This window comes from Pseudoliparis swirei, chromosome 13, assembly GCF_029220125.1.
Source record: "Pseudoliparis swirei isolate HS2019 ecotype Mariana Trench chromosome 13, NWPU_hadal_v1, whole genome shotgun sequence".
Classification (NCBI taxonomy): Eukaryota; Metazoa; Chordata; class Actinopteri; order Perciformes; family Liparidae; genus Pseudoliparis; species Pseudoliparis swirei.
This window is the reverse complement of record NC_079400.1, coordinates 7,148,573-7,171,059: the sequence shown is the minus strand read 5'-3', so window position 1 is coordinate 7,171,059 and position 22,487 is coordinate 7,148,573. Positions and strand designations below refer to the sequence as shown.

The following is a 22,487-nucleotide window of genomic DNA, read 5'->3' as shown; positions in this document are numbered from 1 at the left end:
TCTCATAATGAAGTACGTTTATTCTTATATATCTTATATTTCCATTCACATTTTTCTTCTTTTTGGATGCCCGTTGGAGACTTTTAGACATCCATGGCTTTCCTATATAATTATCTTTTACCATGCTGCGTTTAATAGGACATTTCTTATTGTATAACTCCAAATATGTGAACAAAAATATATCACAGGCCTGAGTAGGATCATCAGCATACACCTCATCCCAGATGTTGTTTTTAAGTTCCATTTTAAAAGCCTCAATTCTCGACTGTTCTTATTTTTACCAATTTACAGCTCACTTGCGCCAACTGAACAGTTCACCTTTAAATTACGGATGATCACAAAAATAGGACAATGATCATTGATATCAGACTAAAACAAATCACTCGTTACTTGGTCATGAACATTTGTAAAAATGTTATCAATAAGTGTGGCACTTTCCTTAGTTATGCTATAGGTTTATCAATAAGAGTCCAACAATTAAAGCTAAACATTGCATTACAAAAATCTAACGTTACTTTGTGTTCATTCCATTTTAACAGATCAAATATTTCTTATTCGAAACTTAACAAAAAATATGATTGGTCAATGCAGGAAACAGGAGTTCTGTAAATGCAACTAAAACAATATTCTCTTAAATCTAGTAGAATGAATTAAAACTGTCAAACTCTCCATAATATCATCAATAACTGTGCTATCAATTACCTTACATTGGCAGTCGTTCTGTACATAAAATGCAACACCACTATCTCTCTTATTTATTTATATTCCTATATTATTATTTTAAAAATTGTAATGTTCCTCCTACCAATCAGTAGGCCTACTCTTTTTTTAATGCCACGAATGATCATACTCTGATTCAGTAGTTGGTGCTTTGCATCTTTGTACGTTGCTGTTTGCTTTGCGATCCTGCGGAAGAAGAGGAAGACGGAAGACGGAATAACATTACTTCCGGTTTGGCTGCAGCGCGGGAGATTCCAGCATGGCGGTGCAGCCGAAACAGAACCTGTCCATGGACAGTGCAGCGGAGCCTGGCTTCCTGAGCTTCATCTCCTCCATGCCGGAGAAGCCGGACACTACTTTCAGAATATTCGACCGTAACGAGTTCTACACTGTTCACGGAAAGGACGCCATATTCGCGGCGAAGGAAGTTTTCAAGACGAATGGGGTCATCAAATATTTGGGCTCAGGTAATGCGAGGCGGCGTGATCCCGAGGCACACACATGCATCTGTTCAGCCGCACGGACAGTTTCATCATATTCATGTGGGCTTGTTGGTCAACAGGGAGTCGCAAGCTGGAGAGTGTGGTGCTGAGCAAGCTGAACTTTGAGGCCTTCGTGAAAGACTTGCTGCTGGTGAGGCAGTACCGAGTGGAAGTTTACAAGAACCACAGCAAGAGCAGCAAGGAGCACGACTGGAAGATCGACTACAAGGTATTGTGTTGTTTGTCGGAGTGTCGGCGGGTTTTCTGCGATTTTAAATGGACATGAGCTCAGTTGTTGCCCTACTTTCTTTGCGCCAGTACTTCATGGTGCAATGTGTTTTCATCCAAAGGCCCTGTCGTCTTCAGCTTCAGCTCACTCTTTTTTTTGGTAAACATAGTGGATCATTTAGCAGCTACAGAGATGAATATTTCTCTGTTGAAAGATAATTAATATTGTTCGCCTTCATCGGGTGGTCAGAAACACGGCTAACTGTATTATGATGGTGCTCTGTAAGTGTACATTGAATATTGTTTGCTAACGGGTGTCAACTTTAAAAAATGATATGTCAATTCTGTGTTATCAAACTGGCAACTATGTCAATATAATTGCTCCGTCTCGCCCATTTCCTCCACTCTCAGGCTTCTCCAGGAAACTTGACTCAGTTTGAGGACATTCTGTTCGGCGGTGCGACCGGAGCGGTGGGTTGTGCGGGAGTCGTCGCCGTGCGGTTCGCAACCGGAGCCGACGGACAGCGAGTGGTCGGGGTCGGCTATGTGGACGCAGCCCAGAGGACGATGGGAGTGTGCGAGTTCCCGGACAACGAGACCTTCTCCAACCTCGAGTCCCTTCTGGTGCAGATCAGCCCCAAAGAGTGTCTCTTGGCCCAGGGCGAAGGCAACACTGACGGCAATAAACTACGGGAGGTACGTGTGCGCCATCTCAAAGAAAAGTGATCAATATATCCGCAAAGCGCCACAAACACAAAGCCGATCGCAGCCGTCCCCCTGGGCAGGCCGGTAGTTTATCTCAGGGCTCGTATAGAGGCAGACCATACTTCACGCTCACATTCACATCAACTGGCAATTTAGAGTCTCCAATTAACCTGAGCTGCACGTCTTAAGACCGGCAGGAAGGGAACCCACGCTGGAGTCCGTCATTTACAGTAATTGTTAAAATCATTGTTGATACGAGCTAACGTCTGGGATTTTTTCTGGAGAAGGGACTCAGGCGATTAATCGTTGGGAATAACGATTTCCAATAAGATAAAACCAGAGTTGTAAAATCCTGTCTTGCCATGTTGAAACCCGATGTGCAGAGTTGTGGGTTCTTAAATCTCATGTCTTCTGCCAGTCGAATGTTTTTCGTCTGGCTTGTGTTTCATCAACGGTGCAGGCCCGGCGTATGTTGTGAGCTCCTTGTGCGACGACGGCGTGAAGAAGACGTTGTTGTTGTCGTGTGTTTGTCCAGGTGGTCCAGCGGGGCGGCGTGCTGATCTCCGACAGGAAGAGGTCAGAGTTTAGCAGCAAGGACATGGTCCAGGATCTCAACCGGCTGCTGAGGGCCAAGAGAGGAGAGACTGTGGCCAGCAACACGCTGCCTGAGCTGGACAACCAGGTGAGCAAGAAGAAGGAGATCCCCGACATGTGAGACGAGGAAGAAGCCCAACAATTCAATGTAAACCACCTGTGACGTCGCACAAACGCTGCCGGCTAAACATCTTTCCTCCGCTGAACGTTTCCAGATTTACTTCCTTTTTTTCAGTGCAACAATCCATCAAATCCACGATCCTTCCCAACGTCTGTCTTTGCTTATTCGTCACCTCCTGAGTTTGATTTTTAGGACAACCTAACAAGCTGCTTGGTCGCCAGTTACGAGTTGTTCTCCCGTCTGTGGTTTCATTCCCAGGTGGCGATGTCGTGCCTGGCGGCAGTGGTGCGTTTCCTTGAGCTGCTCTCGGACGAGTCCAACTTCAACTCCTTCAGTCTCGCCACTCTGGACCTGGGTCAGTACATGAGGCTGGACAACGCTGCCGTGAGGGCTCTGAACCTCTTCCAGGTCAGTGACACGTTCCCCCAATTAACTAAAGGGTCAGGTCGCCCGAATGATAAATAACACACGATCTTTCTCACGAGTCGTGCATGTGGTTTGGTTTCCGCTGACTCAATAGACGTAAAAGAAAATCCACTTTTAAAGTGGTAAAAACATAATGACATTTGGAAAAGTGAATGGCAAATATCAAAGAAATAGTTTCACACTTTGGGAAATGGATGAGAAAAAGATACCGCTCTCACGAAGCCTGATAATTACGTTATTATAAGCATCGGCCTGATCCTTTGTGTTGACGTTGATCTTTTAGTGTACAAACTTGTTTGTTTCAATAGAATAAAGTAGACTTTATTGTTGCTGAGGGGAACATTTGTCTTGGGCACAGTGCAAAAAGGATAATGTGCTAAAGTGTGAGTGTATCAATTGCACATTACCCATCCCATCGCCGTGGCAACAGGCCCAGCAGGAGATAAACATTTCCCAGAACTGTGTTTACGGAGCCTCTTGTTGCCGGTGATGCATTGTTCGTGGTCGTGGGCGGTATGGGATCTGTTGGCTGGATGTCTTTTTAAGATGATGATGATCAATTAGGCCATGGGAACATGTGTAATCCTCCAGGGATCACCTGATGACACCAGCGGAGCTCATTCGCTGGCCGGTCTGTTGAACAAGTGCCGCACGCCGCAGGGCCAGCGTCTCGTCAACCAGTGGATCAAACAACCGCTCATGGACAAAACCAAAATCGAGGAAAGGTAATTTCAGCGACGGTAACGAGAGGCGAGGCCGAACCTCGGGAGGCGTATTCGAATGAATAGCGGCAGGAAAAAAAAAGTCCGATCCAACGCTGTCTTCGCCTGACGTCGGCTTCAGGAGTGTCGTTCATATCCAATGAATGGTTTCATCTTTTGCATTTAATGTTTCATAAGGTCCAGTGTTTAGCTCAAATAGCTCTTGATAAATGAAGCTGTCCGCTTCAGGAGGCTCCAGCTGTTAGTTCAATCCATATGTAATCGATATGAAAGGAGCTGCACGTCGTTCTGTAAATAACAGTGTGTCCTGCTCTGGATACTGTGTTGTGGAGGCTGGACTTGGTGGAGAGCTTCGTGTGCGACTCCGAGCTGAGGCAGACCTGTCGGGAGGACTTGCTGCGGCGGTTTCCGGATCTTCACCGTCTGGCCAAGAAGATGCACCGGCACTCTGCGACGCTGCAGGACTGCTTCCGCGTCTACCAGGCCGTGGGCCACGTCCCCGCCCTCGTCTCCGCCCTGGAGAGATACTCCGGTACACTCAGACCTGCGGGCGATCCTGTCTGGATGTCCCGACGCGTAAACGCATCCATGGACTGATGGCACGATGTGTTCAAGCACATCTTGGAAAATGTCCTTTTTTTTGGGGGAAGAAACTGGAGAAATTCCAGTAGTTTGAAAGAGATGTTTTCACAGCAATATAAGAGATTTCGACTTGACACTAAGCAGCTTAATTAAAACTACTAATGCTGACATTTAAATTAAAGCAAATATCAAATTAACTAGTCATTAATTTCCTAATCATTGGAAGTGTTTGTTGTATGCAAATAACCACTAATGACATAAAATACTCCTGTTAGCGGGATACAAAATAAATCTCTCTCTCTCTCTCTCTCTCTGTTGTAGGTAGCCACCAGGTTCTGTTGGAGGCGGTGTTCGTCTCTCCTCTCAGAGACCTACAAACGGACTTTGTGAAGTACCAGGAGATGATTGAAACCACGCTGGACATGAACCAGGTCTTTGCTCCAGTATTTTGTGTTCACGTGTGCAACATAGGATCAATTGTCTCTGTATGATGTTCAACAATTCTACACGTCGTGAACATGTGTTTCTGCTTGCGTGTCGTGTGCAGATTGACCACCACGAGTTCCTGGTGAAGGCGTCCTTCGATCCAGCGTTGAGCGAGCTGAGAGAAAAGATGGACGCTCTGGAAAAGAGCATGCAGGCGGTGCTGACCGGTGCAGCCAGAGAACTAGGTCACTACTTGCAGACAAAGGCGTTTCATTCTGTATTTCAAAGGCTTGCCTGCAGGCATCCGTCTGCTGACAAAAACACCGAAGCAATTAAATTACACCGTGCAGCATCATGTGCCGCAGACGTTCTTTTGAGTATCGTAAATTCTTCAGATCTTCATGGGTCATAAAAGAGGCCACATCTAAAGTTAGCATATTATCTAAAACAGTGGAACTATTTGACGCTTAATCGGATTTTATTAACCAGTTGATTAGATTTTGGGATCGATTGGGTCAAGGTCAAGGTCAAAGGTCATGAACAGGTCAAAATCTTAGAACTCAAAAGTATTGAACGGTGGGATGATTGTTTATTATCTGGGACCAGTTGATTAGATTTGGTCATCAACAGGTCAAAATCTTGAACTCAAAAAGTATTGAACATGAAATTTGGTGGCATGATTGTTTATTATCCGGGGACCAGTTGACTAGATTTTGGAATCGATCGGGTCAAGGTCAAAGGTCATGAACAGGTCAAAATGTTCTTGAATCGCATGAAATTTGGTGGGATGATTGGTTATTATCCGGGGACCATTTGATTAGATTTTGGGATCAATCGGGTCAAAGGTCAAGGTCATGGAAAGGTCAAACTCTTTTTACCATCATTTTGTCCAATTGGCATGCAACTAATGCCAAAATGTTCATAATTCAATGCCCAATCTTGTGATATATTCTAGTTATAATTGGTTTGCTACAGCGACCTCAACGGCAGAAATGGGAGTTGACAAATAATTGTTATTAATAATCTGGGCCCTGTTGCAGCGTCGGGCTGAAGCCCGTACATACTATCCTCAAACTGTCATTATTTACATATATTGTACTTTACTTTTCTATTATCGAATAAGACGCAAGAACAAAAATCTGACTTTTATTAATACACAAACCGCTACAGAATTTGCAATCAGTTAAATTGCACCGATAGCCCAAAAAACGAATGAGCTCATATGTATGTAGGCCGACAGATGAAAAGACACCGAGACACTCAACAAAGAGCACGACTCGTAATGATTTATGTTGATGCATAATGTATAAGGAATAATGTGGGATTCCTCTTGTCATGGGCGATTTTTATTTTGTAATGCCGTGTGCTGGACGTTGATTACCATGGCAACGGGTTCAGCTGAACCTGGATGACGTTTGAACTTCAGCAACTTTGCGGTTCAGGTTTGGACGCTGGGAAGACGGTGAAGCTGGAGTCCAACGCCGTGCTGGGCTTCTACCTGAGGGTCACCTGCAAGGAGGAGAAGACTCTGAGGAACAACAAAAAATTCTCCACGCTGGACGTCCAGAAGAACGGAGTGCGCTTCACGAACGGGTCGGTCTTACTGCGACACACACACACATACACACACTCACTCACTACATGTCTGCCTCGGGTGACGGTGCTCTCGCTGTCAACTGATGGTCTGTCGCCTTGCACGTGCTCCGTCACATGTTTACAGCAAGCTGAGTTCTCTGAATGGAGAGTACTCCAACAACAGAGAGGAGTACGAGGAGGCCCAGAACGCCATCGTCAAGGAGATCATCAACATCGCCGCAGGTGAGGAATGTCCTCCCGCTGTCTGGGCAGCGATCGATTTGACAAATAGAAGAAATAGATTTTTAAGTGATCCACTCTTAAATTCCATGGAATTAGCTTCTTGTGACCTTTCATCCAATTGATAGCGTTCACATTTCCCGACGAACGGTGCCGTGCCTCCTCGAGATTGTGGCCACGTGGATTTCTGTCATCCGATTCGAGTCTCTTTTGACAGCCGCATGTGCTGCAGGCTGAACTTTCTGAACCACCAGGTTACGTGGATCCTCTCCAGGCGCTGAGCGACGTGACCGCTCAGCTGGACGCAGTGGCGAGTTTCGCCGTGGCGTCCGTCTCCGCTCCCGTGCCGTACGTCCGTCCGCGGCTGCTGGCGAGCGGCTGCAGGCGCCTGGAGCTGCAGCAGGCCAGACACCCCTGCATGGAGTCGAACGCAGACACCGCCTTCATACCCAACGACATGTCCTTCGCCCAGGGGGAGAAGAACTTCTATATTATAACGGGTATAAAGAGATCACTCGAGGGTTTAAAAACATGCTCATTGCAAAAAAGAGAAACATGGCAGTGTTGAATGAAAGTTCCATTTTTCAGAAACTCAACCTGGAAATGAATACTTGTGTCTGTGGAAGATCTAATTCAGCAGCTGTTTGGCGATGTTGGATCTTTTTTGCCCTTTCTTTCAAGTTGATTTGGCTATCCTGTGAGAAAACAGTTGCTTAATAAGTCATCCAGCATTTGCATAGGAACATTATTGTAGATTTGGAGTTGTATTTTCGGCCATCCGGTGAGTGTAAATCCAATATTCTGCTTTTCAACTCTTGGTTTGGTCTCTGTAAATGTCTCAAGCTGCTCAAAGCTCCCCTGAGTCTGCCGTTCGGTGATACCGTACAACGGGCTCTTACAGCATTTCCACTGGTAACGGCTGCAGCCATGAGAACAGTGAAAGTTCCTTAAACTAACCTGAAACTCACTATGAAGCTATGAAAGCCGACTCCAGCTGCAGTTTTAGGTAATAATTCCCTTTTTAATAATTTACGCTGCATCGTTGAACTACAATTGATCACATGATATTTGCATTGTTCTATGATCAATGGTATCATAATATCGAGGCAGATAAGAAGGGATCGCAAAGATAAGTGCCAAAAACTGCGTGTTCTTAATTTAAAACTTCCAGACACGTCGGGAGTCTGTCACACCAGCCTCACAGAATTACCCCTGTAATCCGAAATCTCACTCCATCAGGAAATGCAAACAAAGAAGATGTTTTCTTGCGTGTGAAGATTGTCATTTTTATTTATTTTGTATCCGTAAATGTTCTAAAGCGCGTACAGTTCACGGTTGAACAAAGAATGGTCAGAAGTTTAGTTCCTCATCTAATTATGTTTAGTTCATTTTCTGAGGCAATATCTGATAGTCACGCATATACACTCTTTACTCTTTACTCCTCGTCTGCAGGACCAAACATGGGTGGCAAGTCGACATTTATCCGTCAGGTGGGTGTGATCGCCCTGATGGCTCAGATTGGCTGTTTTGTGCCATGTGAAAAGGCGGAGCTTAGCGTGATTGACAGCATCCTGGCCAGGGTGGGCGCGGGAGACAGCCAGGTCAAAGGAGTCTCCACCTTTATGTCTGAGATGCTGGAGACGGCCACCATCCTGCGGTAAGAACAGACGTTCAAGCGCTCTTATTTAAATTCTGACTACAAAGATGGCGCACGAGCCTTTTTCTCATCGCCGGCGTTCTCCCCGCAGCTCGGCCACGGAGAACTCGCTCATCATAATCGACGAGCTCGGCAGAGGCACGTCCACGTACGACGGGTTCGGCCTGGCCTGGGCCATCAGCGAACACATCGCCTCCGAGATCAGCTGCTTCTGTCTGTTCGCCACTCACTTCCACGAGCTGACAGCGCTGGCAGCGGAGCAGCCCACCGTCCACAACCTGCACGTCACGGCGCTGACCTCCCACGACACGCTCACCATGCTGTACAGAGTCAAATCGGGTCGGCACACAACGCGCCTCCACACGCGAGCAACGCAGTTTTTTTTTTGTTCAAATGTTTACATATCGTAATATGAAGTTGGATTAATTTTTTTTTAAATGTAAGCAGGCGCATGTAAATGATGAGGCGTCCCCTGAACTGACCCAGCCCTTAACTGTGTTCAGGTGTCTGCGATCAGAGTTTTGGAATCCACGTTGCCGAGTTGGCGTGCTTCCCGCCATCGGTGGTCGCCATGGCGAAGGAAAAGGCCGAGGAGCTGGAGGAGTTCCAGGAACCCGCAGGGGAGAAGTCGGAAGAGCCCGAGGCCAAGAGACGACGCACAGACAAACAAGTACGGCGGACAAGTCGACCGGCACTCTGCGCCCGAAGTTATAGAGGCTTTAACGTCATTAAAATATCAAGATACTTAGTTTTGTTTGTCTGTTATGGAAAAAGAAAATTGCCACTTAACGTAAATGTCGTTATTCTCAATTTGAATTTGTCCCTGTAAACATTTTAATTAATTTCTGTCCTTCACCAATAAGAACTTCTCCAAGAAAAATGTTTAAACATTCCAACAAATGCATTTAGTCACGAGGCTGAAACTGCTGCTTTTGGTATTCCCGTTCCTTCAGGAGGGGGAAAACCTGATCCAGGACTTCCTGGAGAAGGCAAAGTCACTCGCTGCTGCCACCCTGAGTGACGAAGAGGTGAAGGCAGCCCTCAAGAAGATGAAGCAGGAGCTTGTAGCCAAAGACAACGCGTACATCACTGACATCCTTTCACGCTGCACTCCTGCAAAAACTTGATTTAGGACTCCCATCAAGTGTTAGCGTGGCCAGCAAACGGTCACATATGTTGGTTTGTTGTATAGTTTGTTTTTCAATAAAAGTGCATGCATAGTCTGACACAATTTGTCATTGTATAACTTCTAGTGTGATTTCTTTATAAACACTAAATCCACTTGAACCCCTGGCAGCCTTCAGAAACATTTTGTTTAAGATATTTTTAGGTAATTCTGCAGGGTGTGAATTTAAAAACAAGACACCTGTGATCTAATAAAGTTTTATTTTCTTAGAAATGGCCAGTTTCCCTGTTTTCTTTTGTCTTTCTAAGAAAGTATACCCCTTTTTGAATTCCAACTAGCATCTACATAATGGTTATTGAGTACTTCACAATATATTAAGTCTAGATGTTATGGTACATGCATACGATTCAGGCTGCATGAGGCGCCACAGTCACCACGATACACGGGGGAGATAAGGTGGGGGGGGGGGGGACACAGCAGATCGACTCCTCAGTCCCAGTTCAAAGGAGCTCTGACGCCTCCTCTTGTAACCCTCTCCACCGAAACACTGACTGCATCAACTTATAAACATATACACACACCTTCCACTGTACACAACACACATTTACATACACACCTTTATACAAGTGTGGAGCCCCTCCACCTGCCATGTAAGCTAATATACTGGAGAGGGTTTTTAGTGTTTAAATTCTCTTTCACAGAAAGAACTTCACCACTGGGACGTGCGAGTGTCTGCACTTTGCCTTGGAGTCGGGACGGGAGGGATGCTAACCAAAGAAAAATAATAATAAAAGACATTCAAATACAGTCAACTTTTTGCTTGAAAATACAAAACTACATGAGAAAGCATTGAAATTAAATCCACTGATCAGAATCTTTTTTTTTTTCTTAAAAAAAAAAGCCCAAGTGCTCCATCACGCACACACAATCTCGCTCTTTATCCACACAACAGAGCAACATCCACCCATATGTTGCCTAGTTACAACTGCCGGGGCAGCCAATGGGGATGGCAGCTGCGGGGAAGCAGGAAGTCTCTTTGACAGCAGTTTTTGTGAAGAAGAAGTGGGCTGGGAGCCGAGGGTTAACACCGGGTCGGGGTGGGGGGGATCTTCATGCGCTGCGGGCCGCCATCGACAGCCCCTCTCTGCATAGCCCTTCGCTTCTCAGCTTCTTTGTCTACAGACTGCAGTAAGAATTACTCGAGTGAGGAATCTCGGCCTACCCTCGGCTCCACTGCTCCCTCTAGTGGAGTTTGCCACCGCTGCAGCGGGTCTGACCGCAGTGGGCAGGAAGCTGCTTCCTCTGCAGCCTTTTTCCACCGTGATCCCATTTGAGAGCGCCGCAATCACAGAGTCTCTCTGGGTCCTTATGGCCGCAAGTGGATGTGTGTATTTAACTGTATGTGTGAGCGTGAATGGCTGTGTGCAATGTAATGTGTTTATATGCTTATGTGAGAGAGTGTAACTGGACATCCGGACGCCTTCAGTTATGTTGCAGCGTGTTGGACTCGATGGGCGGCGCCGAGTCGTACAGAGTGTCTGTGTCGTGTGTGGGCTCTCCGGCCAGCGTACACGGGTTGGACAACGTTCCCGCTCCGCAGTCACAGAAAAACCTACAAGGGAGCAGAGATCATGGGTTATGAACCAGAGTCCATTCATAATATAAAAGTCCTATATTTAAAAGAGTAAAAAATACCCTTTAAAAGATTTACATGAAAAAATAGAAAAAAAATATGATTTAAACTTTTTTTTAAATATTAGACATCAAAACATTTTCAATCCTCAAATCAAAATGTTCGTCAGGAAGAAAAGGTCAAAGAGGAAGCCAAGAACGTCTTACCGATCATGCCGTATAAACTCTACATCGTGCCCTTGGTGGCATTTTTTGATGCAGTTTACACAGATTGCGTTCCTATCTGTTGTATTACAGGTGTGACATCTGAGGGAGAAAAGACAACGCAGATTAATTTACATAAACACAATGAGAGAAAATTAAAAATGGTTTATTGGAAGACATTTCCTAACTTGTGTAATTTGACAATTACAAATCTAATAGGACTTTAATGTTTCTTAAATGCAGAGCAGCAAAAAACAATTAAATGGCCCAATTAAAAAGCCCAAGTCGAAGTTGAATCTTGAGTTATTAGAGCCGGTGTACCTGTAGAAGTCGTGCATGGGGTAACTGGTGTAGCTGGAGATCTTGTAGAGGCACTGTCCTCTGCTCACCGCCTTCTCAATGGCATCCTGGTTATTCAGAATCTTATTATCTGACAAAGGGGGAGGGCGGAACATGTGATGAGAAACAAGAAGCCGCCAGACGTGGCAAAGATTTAAAGCCCGAAAAGCAGCTCCTCACCTTTCATGGTGACGTTGACCCCCGAGGCCAAAAACAGGCCCCCAAAGCGATTGTTGAAGATCTGGTTGCCCTCCAGCGTGGCTGTGGCGTGGTTAGTGATTTCAATACCTGGAGAAGTAAACGAGAAGTCATGAGCACCGAAAGGAGACATTAGCCGAGACAGATCTGTGCTCATTGAGAGTTGAACAAATAAAAAAGCCAACCTGCAGCGAAGCCATCGAAAATGCGGTTCTTGCGGAGTATCGGGTGGCTGTTTGTGCTGATCAGCACACCGGCTTGAGCGTTCCTGAAGATGTCGTTCTCTTCCAGCAGACCTATGGAGGAAAATATTTTAGGATTCAACGTGTAGATTTACAGAAAATTGTAATGCGAGACTCTTTGCACCGCGTCCTAAATGGCAGCATGCGACACGGCAATGAACCCTTTGCACACGACACTCTTCATTCACGACAGAAACCTAAACACGGTGGCAGCTGGCTGAGTCAGTGTGTGTGTGTGTATATATATATATATATACACACACACGTCGCTATCAGTAAATATCACAATATAAAAAAATGTGTTGGTTCAAAGACAAAATCTTTTATCACCCATCTTCCAAGTCTCCAATCCGACCTCAAAGTTCAAAGCTGATAGTTAGGTGGCGTTTACATGACGTACAAACACTTGCTGTTAGTGCTTCCTCGCTCCCTCTGCAAGGCAGAGTTCTGCGCAGGGCTCTCAAGTTTTGAAGACAGGCAAGAGTAACATATCCATCAACTAATTGATGCAAGGGTTATTTGCCATTTTCCGAATTCTCTGGCTACAGATGGTGTTCGAGTACCTCTGCCTCCATTGAAGATGCAGATGCCTCCATCTCTGCCGTCATGAATCTTATTTCGTCTCAGTGTGGGGTTGCTATCCGTCTTGATCCACACCCCCGCCATGGCATTATCAAAGATCTCATTGTCCTCAATGAAGCCCAGACCTGTTATATTAAACGGCGCATTAGACACACAGCAAGTACACACACAGCAAGTACACACACTAAATTCAAGACAAGTGGCAGAGGGAGAGATACACACCCGAGTTGTAGACTAAAATCCCTCCGTTCTGGCCTCCCCATATCTTGTTGCGCCGGATCTTTGGGTTGCTCCCCGTCCTGTCGAGATTCAACAGCAATTTAATAATCGAAACACACAACAGAGTGGAAAACCAAAACTAGAAAAGCCTATCACATGCTCAATCTTTTACGCAAGATGAACTGGAAATTAAAAAAATGTATCTCATGTTTTGTACTTGAAGCGCATTCACTGCTCAAAGGTGGCAATCTTCACCTAATTTGTACACCAGAGTACATGTGATTGTAGATGTCATTGTCTTCCAACACACCATGCCCGTTGTCATAGAAATACACGCCCACCTAAAAAAAAGAAGAGAGATTACCATTTAGGGAAAAAAAGGTGATAGAGCTTTGTTTAACATAAAAACGGCACAATCAGGACATCGCAGATATAAACAGATTCAGCAATCAAGTTATTTTTTCTCGAAACAGGAAAGAAGACAGTGGAAGAAGTAAATTAAGACAACTGAACTAAAGACAGCCAAAGACCTCAACTAAAGAACTGTTCTGATTATCCGAGGATTCAAAGACTTGGCAGTTCATCAATAGAACATGGAAGATGCTGGTCCATCGGAGCACTGAAGGGGTTAATTTGTTTGCATTTTCTTACACTTGACTAATAATAAAAAAATGAAAATGTACATAAAGCCATGTCATCATGCATAAACCGTCATCGGGTCACGTGTTAAAATGTTCTTGGTTCACACACAAAGCAGCAGAGTAAAAGTGCACGTACATGTCGAGTAGGTCTGGCATCTAGAACTGTGAGCTTAACCGGGTTACCTTAACTACAACTAATCTGTTTACTAGTGTCCAACCACAACCAGATTCCCAAAGAAACCAAGAACATTGAGAGGCTTTCATTAGTAAAGTTGATACTTCTCACTAAATGTGCAGTATTTGTATTGCTCAAATCAAACGGCCCGGAAACAGCAGCTCAGCAATGCCGTTTATCACTTTAATGCAGCTGCTTCTGCTTCTTCAATGTCAAAAAGCACGAGATTTCATTAAGTGAGGAAATGTCATCAGATTTCCAAAGCGTGTACACATGAGCAATGTTTGACCGCGGTCCTTTTACCTGTTTGCCACTGTGGATGCGGTTCTTGCGGAGGACAGGAGTGCTGCCTGTGGTCACCCAGACTCCAGCCAGGGTGTTGCTGTAAACCTCATTCTCCTCGATCACCCCCTGGCCTTTCTCGTGCTGAGACACAAAACAGAGTCCGCTGTCAACAACTCCTGACGGGGGAGTTCTCAAGTTACAAGTTCTTAAAGACAGAAAAGTTGTCCGACTGGCTGTCGAGGGTTTACAGTCTAACCGAAATGAGGAGTGCCTTTACCACGTAGATGCCCCCATGCTGACCGTCGTGGATCTTGTTGTGCCGTACAATGGGGCAGCTGTTGGTTCGGATCTGGATTCCCGCCAAGGCGTTACCATAGATATCGTTACTCTCTATCAAACCCCGTCCATCTCCAAATATGTACACCCCTCCCTGGTTACCGTTGAATATAGCATTTCCCCTAGACATAAAAAGAAAAGCGCCGTCACAATCTCGGAATGAACATGCTAATGGAGACGGAGATAAAAATTCACACACACAACAAAGCGTTTGTATCAATGTGGGCCTTGCTGGCCGCGACACATTTGCGGTCTTGCTGCATCCAATTAGCCTTCGTCTCTAAGTTTACGACACTTGTTCAGCGCGATGCGTTTCGCGTCCTCACCGTATCGTCGGGTCGCTGTTGGACGTGATCCACACACCAGCAAAGTTATTGGCATAGATTTTGTTCTCTATAAACTGTCCCCGTCCCTTCTCGTGGACATAGATGCCTCCTGTTTGGCCGTGATGGATCTCACAACGCACCACTGTGGGGTTGGCGTAGGCCTTCACTTCGAAGCCCGCTATGCGGTTTCTGTGGATGTTGCAGTTCTCAAAGTAACCCTGAAACACAGAAAAGACGACGAATGAGACGGTCTGTGATGATACTCGAGAGTAAAGTGTCTGACATGAGAGTTTGTGTATTTACCATGCCGTGATCGAAGGTGAACACGCCAACATCTCGACCGTGGTGGATGTGGTTACGTCTAATGATGGGATTACCATGGTTTTTCACCCAAATTCCCGCTAGTGCATTGTTGCTGATTTCATTGTCTTCATAAATGCCCTAGAACAGATGACACAGTCAGAAGCCTGTGTGAAGTATGAGTGTGTATTTACGGCAAATAATGTGTTACTATTGAGGCAGGAAAAGTATCTTTTACCTGTGCGTGATCTGTAATGTACAGTCCTACGTTCTCACAGTCACTGATGTTGCAGTGTTTGATGGTTGGACAAGCTCCCTGACCACTCACACACACAGCCGAACCCACTAAACACAGGGGGGGGGGGGGGAACAACACAAGTGTCACACTACAAAGATGGAGGGGCCAACTTTGAATGTTACATTTACAAACTGCAACCCACAACTCCTAATTGATGTACATGAACATGCAAATATACATCTTATATCCTTGGGGATTAATAAAAGTGTATATTCTAATTCTATAATACAGGATCCACGCAGTAAATACTTCTTCTGTGACTCTAATGTTGCATCTCTGAATTCTGTTGTTCTTTTCGGGTGGTCATGTGATTGCGTCCTCTCCCAGTGGTCAATGTGTGCGTTACCTGTGCATGTGGAGCGGATGATGCAGTGGTCGATGTTGGGGCTGCAGTTGACGGTGATCTCCAGACAGTGGTGGGCGTTATGGTGCTGCGCCGACTTGTCATCAGGATTAAACTGCGGGGAGAAGAGCAGCAGAGGTCAGCCAGTGGCTGCGCTTACTGACAACGCATCAAGCTTCTTTCCACCCACCACATCCACACTCGACTCTCCCTACTCGAGGCGTCGGTGCCACCAATACTGGTAGCCGACACCAGGATATAACCAGAACACAGGAAAAATCATACACCACGGGAGACGAAGAATAATCAATACGGTGTCACATGAAGCCGAGCGACATCGACATTCTTGAAAAAAAATTGTCTCGTAACATAAATTGTTAAAGCTGGTTTAACTCTATATATAAAACAATCAAGGCGACCAACGTAGATGTGAAAACGATACCTAAAACTGTAATTGTGTAACTGACAGTGTTAACTCGGTTCGATACATAAACCCTTTAATAATGCACCTGGTTCATACATCTTCTGGCTTTTAATTAACAAAGATATCTGATCAGTAAGCCGATCTGAAAATGACAACATGATGAAGGAGCAGCAATATCAGGCCGTCATCTTTTGACGGTGTTATTTGGCATCTTTTAATGGTTGGTCTCCTTTTCCCACACCAGAAAGTGAAGAGCCAAATCTTTTGGTCGACCACACAATTTGGTTTTATTATCAGAAGCCCATGAGCATCCTTTTTTGCCTCAATTGTAGTTCTTACTTACAAAAGACAAAATTCCATTTAGGAAATAATAATGACTTCAACTATAAATAATGAGACGAAGCTGGCCTTTCCCACTGTGACATAGATTAACAGTGGAGGCCTGTGATCAGACTATAAAACAGTCTTTAATATACAGCCAGCCAAACTTCAAGTAAAAACAACTTTTTTTCATAATTGAGAGAAGTGAGATCTATGCTCACCTTGATGGTCATGTATCCCACATAAGCATCCTCTGAGCCCTCCATGAAGACAAACGTTGAGTCTCTAGTATTCTCTATCACCACCTTGTCTGCTACTTTACCGGGAGCTTAGGGGAAAGCAGAAAACACTCATTATCACCCTCATAAATATGGACACCAGAGAGTGTATACTATCTTAGGAGAGATATTGATTGCATGCGGCGCTAGCGTCACGGTAAAGTCCCAAGTTACTTTTAGTGAGGGAAACATGCATACCTGCACCAATCATGGTGATGGGGGACTCTATATAAATCCACTCATCTGTATAGATGCCAGAGTGGACAAAAATTAGACCGTCAAAGTGAGCCTCTTGCACTCCACCCAGCGCATCCTCAATGGTGTCATAATACTGCAGGAGAAAGGGTACAAACACCATCAGGCAGAATATACACACATACAATTCATCACATGGCCTTTTTGGAAAAGCAATCAGGTGTTTTAGCCATGACTTACCAGCATGTTCTCTCTGCCTTTGTATCTGCCGGGGTTACTGTAGAAATGCTCAGCAAAGCCTGGTTTTACATGAGCACCTTTGTACTGCAACACAGAAAAGTCAAGTAAAGTTTTTGGTGATCACACCAAACATTAACATGGTCCTCATACCACCTAGGTATTGCTAGTAAATAAATACGTTTGGACACAAATACGGTGAATTTAGGTGTATTGGGTTTTTTGAAAAGTAAACGTACCATAAAAAGCCACAAAGTCAGTGTAGATCAGTGGTTCTCAATGTTTTTGTAATGTTACCCTTTAAAGCAAAGCAATGTTTACTTGTTGTGCTGCATGTCCACTGGCTGTGAATACATCAACCAGAGTTTCTCTCTACAATTATAGTATTATTAAATTACTGGGGGAAAAAGGCATGCAGGAAAAATAAATCTAACTTTGTGGAGCAGAAATAGTTTTTATGGTTCCTGTACATTTAACTATCCTGCAACCCCTGAACCCTAAATTAGGGTTTGTAAACAATGTAGGCAAATGATGATTTCAGAGTTATTACAATGAATGTAACAGAAAAACACTGCCCTCTTTCATTTTTAGACATCACAATTATAATCCAGAAACAGTACGAGGTAGAACTCCTGCAAAACTGAACAGCCAGGTAATGAAATGGCAGTTTATTTGGTATAATGTATGATTGTGATTCATTTTAGACTTTCAGCTTGAATTTCCCTTTGACATTATCATTAAAATGCCAACATGTGTTCTTCCTATTAGCCTGATGACCTCAGATGATGACTAGTGAGAAAAACTCTGGATTTACATAAAAAGAACCACATTATGATCATGTCCACAGGTTACACGGTTCTGTCTGTGAAAGGCATTGTGAGAATTAACTGATGAGAAATACTGTTTGTGCCGTTTAAAGACAAAACAAGCTAAGCAACCGCGTGAAAAATGTGGCTGCAATTCGAGAACATCAGCGTTTCTTATGTTAACTAGACTGCGGTGGCCAGGCAAAGTCTTCTGCCCTGCCATAGTTTAATAAGGAACGGCTAATATTTGGATTTCTGGCCGGCCTTGTCCAGCGCATTTCCTCTGCAGCAGTGCGCTGTGGACTCTGCCATGTACTTGGTGCTCAGTGCGACCTCTGAGTGACGAAGCCCCATGTTCCCGGTGCGATGGTTAACCCTGGTGGACATGTCTTCAGTGCACAATCTGCAGTGATGTAGTCAACCTACCTGGATTATAATTATTAATGTTTTTAAGTGTTCATCACTTTAATGTTGCTGTTGATAAAAAGCTGGAGCTCATTTTAATTACCTTATACACTCTTAGGTATTAGGCCACTGTAAATACAACCTAGTAATACATCATAGCTTATTAGTTGATTTCTATTTTGCAGTAAGAATCTGAATCTGCGACGTAGCCTCTTCATTAACTTGTGTCGTCAAATAAATGTCGTGAAGTCAAGAGTACATAGTTTCCTCCTAGATGTAGTGGAATATAAGTATTAAGTTACATAAGATGACAATACTCTATGGAGCAAGACCCCAGACCCCCCCAGAGCGTCAAAGGTCCAACCACCATAGTCTCACAAAATCCTGTGGGAAATACAGGATTTATTACACATATATAAATAGAATTCGGGCCAGAAGTTATATTTATAACCACGAAAAACAGTCGAGGCTGAACATAAGTGACGTGTGTGCTGTCTGTCTCTCCTCCGCTGCATTCAGTACCAGGGACAGCGCATTATTTGGAGGTTTTGCCAATTTACTATGAATGAAATATTGGTCAATATTTCCCAGTGGAAACCCCGTTTATGTGCTGTGGAAAGAAATTTAGATATTGACGGTGTTGTTTTGGCCTGGGCTCAAACTCGTCATTCATGCTGCACATTCCACTGAAGGAGTACACTACATATTTTCACTTTCTACCAGTTATGTTAAGGTTATATTTCCGTACACTATTTGACACGCCTATTTAATGGTACATGTCTTTGCTTAAATGCCATTCAGGCGTGTGTGTTGCAAGTGTGTCGCACGATGAAAGAGGAAATTGAAATTAATATAAATATAATACTATTCATAATCATATTATACATTAATGGGATACATGCAAATTACGTATTTACATTGGCAAAGACATCCATTATTGTCTATTGCTCTGAAGACAGTCATTCCCAGACACCATAGTCTACCGGAACAACCCCATCCTAAGTGCTTATCTATGTTATATTGCGATAATAATGCTTCCGTATATCCCCGTACATTTTAAGATATTTAAAATAGAACAGGACTTTTTTTCCTAATGCGTGTGAAATGTTACAACTTTACAAGCCCTCTTTCCCAAAGTGAGATATTGTTATCCCAGTTAGTGGCATGGATTTCATTGTAAGGTCATATATGACTTTCAGAATGGCACATTGTTTGTTTGTTTATATATATATAGAGAGAGAGAGAGAGAGAGAGAAAAAAAAAGTTAAACAATCAAATAAGTGTGTGCAAAGATATTGATGCTCTTCAGTTTAATTTTCACGGTAAAACTAAAATCACAGAAAACTATGACAGTTGACTTACCAGCTGTTGGAAGCTCTCCTTCCAGGGGTTTGGGTGTTCATGTTCCTCAGGGCTGACTTGGTAAAACCTGCCTGGCTCAGGATGCATCATGGGACGTGTGTACTCAAACACCTCCATGTATAGACGCTTCCTAAAATAATTATTACCCAAAAATATATTTCAGTTGTTTGCCTTTTAATGAAATGACAAGTTTCCATCTCTTCAGCAGGACTAACCATAGGATGGGGTCGTTGGCTAGCTGGCTGAATCGTTTGCAGACACAAGCTGCCTGACAGAGGTCCTGTTCCAGTAAGTAGGAGAATATCTTCAAAACAACCTCATCTGGAAGCTTCTGTTGCAGATATTGCTCTGCTGGGGCTGCTAAAGACACACACATACACACAATATAAGCTTTAGGAAAACTATCTTCAATCCAAGCACATTAAATAAAATATGGAGTCATGCTGTTAAATAGATTGCAAATTAACAAGATTTATCAGCGCACACAGAAAATCAATACAAGTATTTTTTTTTTTTTAAGGTGAAAAAAGCTAGCACTCTCCTTTCCCCAGCTGTGGAGATTCAACACACACCTGGCAGATCGTGGCTCTTACCGGACACTCGTGCCCGCTTGGCTCGATGGCCAAAGGCCTCTGTTGATGAAGTTGAAGCTCCCTGTAAAAGAGAGAAAAAAGGATATTAACTGTGTAATCATCTGGAAAATGTAATGCCGTCACAAAATCATTGTTCATTCAAGGAAAAACACAATCAATAAGACATGCACACTGTGGCCAAGGCACACAACAAATACACTTTAGTGTTTCAGTCTAACCTCCATTGGGCCCTTGCTGGGGCAGGCAGAGGCGGTGGCAGAGGCAGCAGCGGTTCTTTTGGGAAGCAGGGTCTTGCGTCGAAGCTGATAGGGACTGTTCTGAGCTCCTGGACCAGACTCCTCAATAGCCATCTCTGCTGCAGCTGCTGCAGGAGCCTCCTCATCTGGACAAAAAGGAAAAGATTTCCTATCCATACAACCTTGTCAAGAGGCACTTCAATGCACAAAGCTGCAGTATAGGGCAAGACCATGCAATTTAAAAAAACAGCACTGGGAAGAGAGAAGCCCAATTATCACTCTATTGCTCAATACACAACTAAAAGGTATTTAGTAATTGCAGGAAACACTTTCACCCCCGACACAGCTGTTCTTCTTCACATTAATGACACAACGGTGTAAATACATTACGTAGGCTAACAGACAGGGTATGAGTTGGTAAGGCAGACAAAAGGTTTGTGATTGATAATGGCAGATGCACCCCCTGCAGTCCTATTACCAGTCTTTCATGTCTAGTCATACACAACTGAAATCAGTCAACGTTCATTTGTCTCTGGGTCCCGTGTGGGCAGAAACGGACTCATCGTTTACGGTGCTGTCTTTATGAAGGGCCGCAGATAAAGTCGATCAGACGTGCGGCTAATGGCTAAAAACTGAACTGCGTAGCTGGCAAATCCGCGGTGTAAACAAATCGAGCTACGGCTAACAGGCTCCGAGAACAAGGAAGGGGACGTGGGTCCAAATCTTCCGGCTACGTTAGCTTTGAACGAAAACAGCCCCGAGCAGAGAAAATAGAGAGTGAATTCAACCCCAGAAAACCCACACCGTATCATCCATCACAGCTGATCTTGCGTGGCCTCTTGAAGCCGAGAGAGGGAGGGGGGCAACTAGCTCATGTTTTTGTGAACGTTACACCCCAAAAATGGCAGTCCGAAGACGCCGCAGATTTACACCCTCAAAATCGTTAGTGACAGCTGGGAATGCGACGGCCGAGGAGACGCGCAGATTTTCGTCCGAGCGTGTCAAGCCGAGCCCTTTGCCTCCAGTGAGGTCACCTGCATATGCGCTATTAATGTCGAGCATTTAGCTGCATACGCATTACGTTCGGCGAAGACAACCCCCAACCCTCCACATTAACTGGTAAGCTAGCTAGCGGCGTTAGCTAGCCCCAATCACTCAAGCCAAACAAAGCGCGGCCTGGCCTAAACCACAGAGCGAGAAGCCTCGGGTTTTCCTGCCAAACCCGCAGTCTCTATGAGTGGTAAACAGGCCAAAGGCCAAACACGAACGTCACGTAAAGGCCGTTGGCGCATGACACGGCTTTGCCTTCGACCGTGAGCTGACGGCGGCCGCCCGTACCTCTGTCTCCGTTGTTCCGTTCGGGCTGCACCGGGCGCGGCCTCGACACTCGCCTGGGTCTCCTGTTGGTGGCTCTGACGGAGTTCATCTGGGGAGTTGGTTGTTGGAAAAATAGACTGCTATCCTCGACCACTCGCTACGAAATGTACCCCTCGACCCAAACTACCACCCGCGCGGCCTTTTTCCAAGATGCACCCAAACAATTTCGATCAAAAACCCGCTGGTATTTGGGGGGTGTAATCGCTTTTTTCCCTCTCCCTCCGTGGTGTTACAGCTCCCCCCGTATCGCTGCTCGGTGCCAGCTTCGTCTCAGTCTGGAGCAGGAGGAGCCATTAACCCACACGGGAAACAATCGCGAGAAGAACAAGACAAAAAATAAAAAGACCGTGAGCGCCCTCTCGGCCAATAATATTCCGCGTTTTATAACAGCGCCCTGCAGCGGCCAATCAGGAGCTTCGTATGAGACGACTTGACAACCCTTTCTGTTAGTGTTCGGGATCCGTCAAGCGGCGATTTGATCAATGCACCGGCAGTAATAATGCTAAAAGACCATTTGCAGCCTCAGACC

General features: G+C 44.7%; 2 protein-coding genes across 5 annotated transcripts; one reads left to right on the top strand and one right to left on the bottom strand.

Annotated features, from left to right (window-relative positions):
• Window positions 1-839: 839 nt before the first annotated feature.
• msh2 (mutS homolog 2 (E. coli)) lies at window positions 840-9,879 on the top strand. 2 transcript variants are annotated; one of them, XM_056429214.1, is made up of 16 exons: window positions 951-1,187; window positions 1,283-1,431; window positions 1,842-2,126; window positions 2,671-2,817; window positions 3,109-3,258; window positions 3,868-4,001; window positions 4,331-4,530; window positions 4,902-5,011; window positions 5,128-5,251; window positions 6,449-6,599; window positions 6,727-6,824; window positions 7,076-7,321; window positions 8,274-8,478; window positions 8,570-8,817; window positions 8,982-9,148; window positions 9,432-9,879. In XM_056429214.1, the coding sequence occupies exons 1-16, from the start codon at window positions 980-982 to the stop codon at window positions 9,603-9,605; spliced, it is 2,796 nt and encodes a 931-aa protein (XP_056285189.1). In that variant the 5' UTR covers window positions 951-979; the 3' UTR covers window positions 9,606-9,879. The 2 variants fall into 2 exon arrangements, with proteins under 2 accessions (XP_056285190.1, XP_056285189.1); XM_056429215.1 differs by lacking the exons at window positions 8,274-8,478; window positions 8,570-8,817; window positions 8,982-9,148; window positions 9,432-9,879 and having other exon boundaries at window positions 840-1,187; window positions 7,039-7,153.
• Window positions 9,848-22,193, bottom strand: fbxo11b (F-box protein 11b). Of its 3 annotated transcripts, none has more exons than XM_056429216.1 (22): window positions 21,920-22,193; window positions 20,564-20,727; window positions 20,325-20,406; window positions 19,968-20,112; window positions 19,753-19,882; window positions 17,183-17,266; window positions 16,946-17,078; window positions 16,691-16,797; window positions 15,728-15,839; window positions 15,322-15,428; window positions 15,087-15,224; window positions 14,784-15,001; window positions 14,399-14,579; window positions 14,140-14,262; window positions 13,276-13,361; window positions 13,024-13,100; window positions 12,783-12,926; window positions 12,163-12,273; window positions 11,960-12,067; window positions 11,762-11,870; window positions 11,444-11,542; window positions 9,848-11,216 (listed from the first exon to the last, which is right to left on the bottom strand). In XM_056429216.1, exons 1-22 carry the CDS (start codon window positions 22,005-22,007, stop codon window positions 11,087-11,089), a joined length of 2,676 nt encoding a protein of 891 aa, XP_056285191.1. In that variant the 5' UTR covers window positions 22,008-22,193; the 3' UTR covers window positions 9,848-11,086. The 3 variants fall into 3 exon arrangements, with proteins under 3 accessions (XP_056285191.1, XP_056285192.1, XP_056285194.1); XM_056429217.1 differs by having other exon boundaries at window positions 19,968-20,109; XM_056429219.1 differs by having other exon boundaries at window positions 20,346-20,406.
• Between the last annotated feature and the right edge of the window lie 294 nt (window positions 22,194-22,487).

What these genes read in the sequence shown, in the direction of transcription:
- fbxo11b (XM_056429216.1), bottom strand. Translation starts at nt 22,007, where the DNA reads ATGAACTCCGTCAGAGCCACCAACAGGAGACCCAGGCGAGTGTCGAGG. An exon ending in ACGGAACAACGGAGACAGAG is followed by an intron (nt 20,728 to 21,919) that starts GTACGGGCGGCC and finishes CTTTTTGTCCAG; the next exon opens with ATGAGGAGGCTCCTGCAGCA. An exon ending in AGGAGAGCTTCCAACAGCTG is followed by an intron (nt 17,267 to 19,752) that starts GTAAGTCAACTG and finishes TCTGTGTTGCAG; the next exon opens with TACAAAGGTGCTCATGTAAA.
- msh2 (XM_056429214.1), top strand. Translation starts at nt 980, where the DNA reads ATGGCGGTGCAGCCGAAACAGAACCTGTCCATGGACAGTGCAGCGGAG. An exon ending in GGGCTCTGAACCTCTTCCAG is followed by an intron (nt 3,259 to 3,867) that starts GTCAGTGACACG and finishes GTAATCCTCCAG; the next exon opens with GGATCACCTGATGACACCAG. An exon ending in GAGACGGCCACCATCCTGCG is followed by an intron (nt 8,479 to 8,569) that starts GTAAGAACAGAC and finishes TTCTCCCCGCAG; the next exon opens with CTCGGCCACGGAGAACTCGC.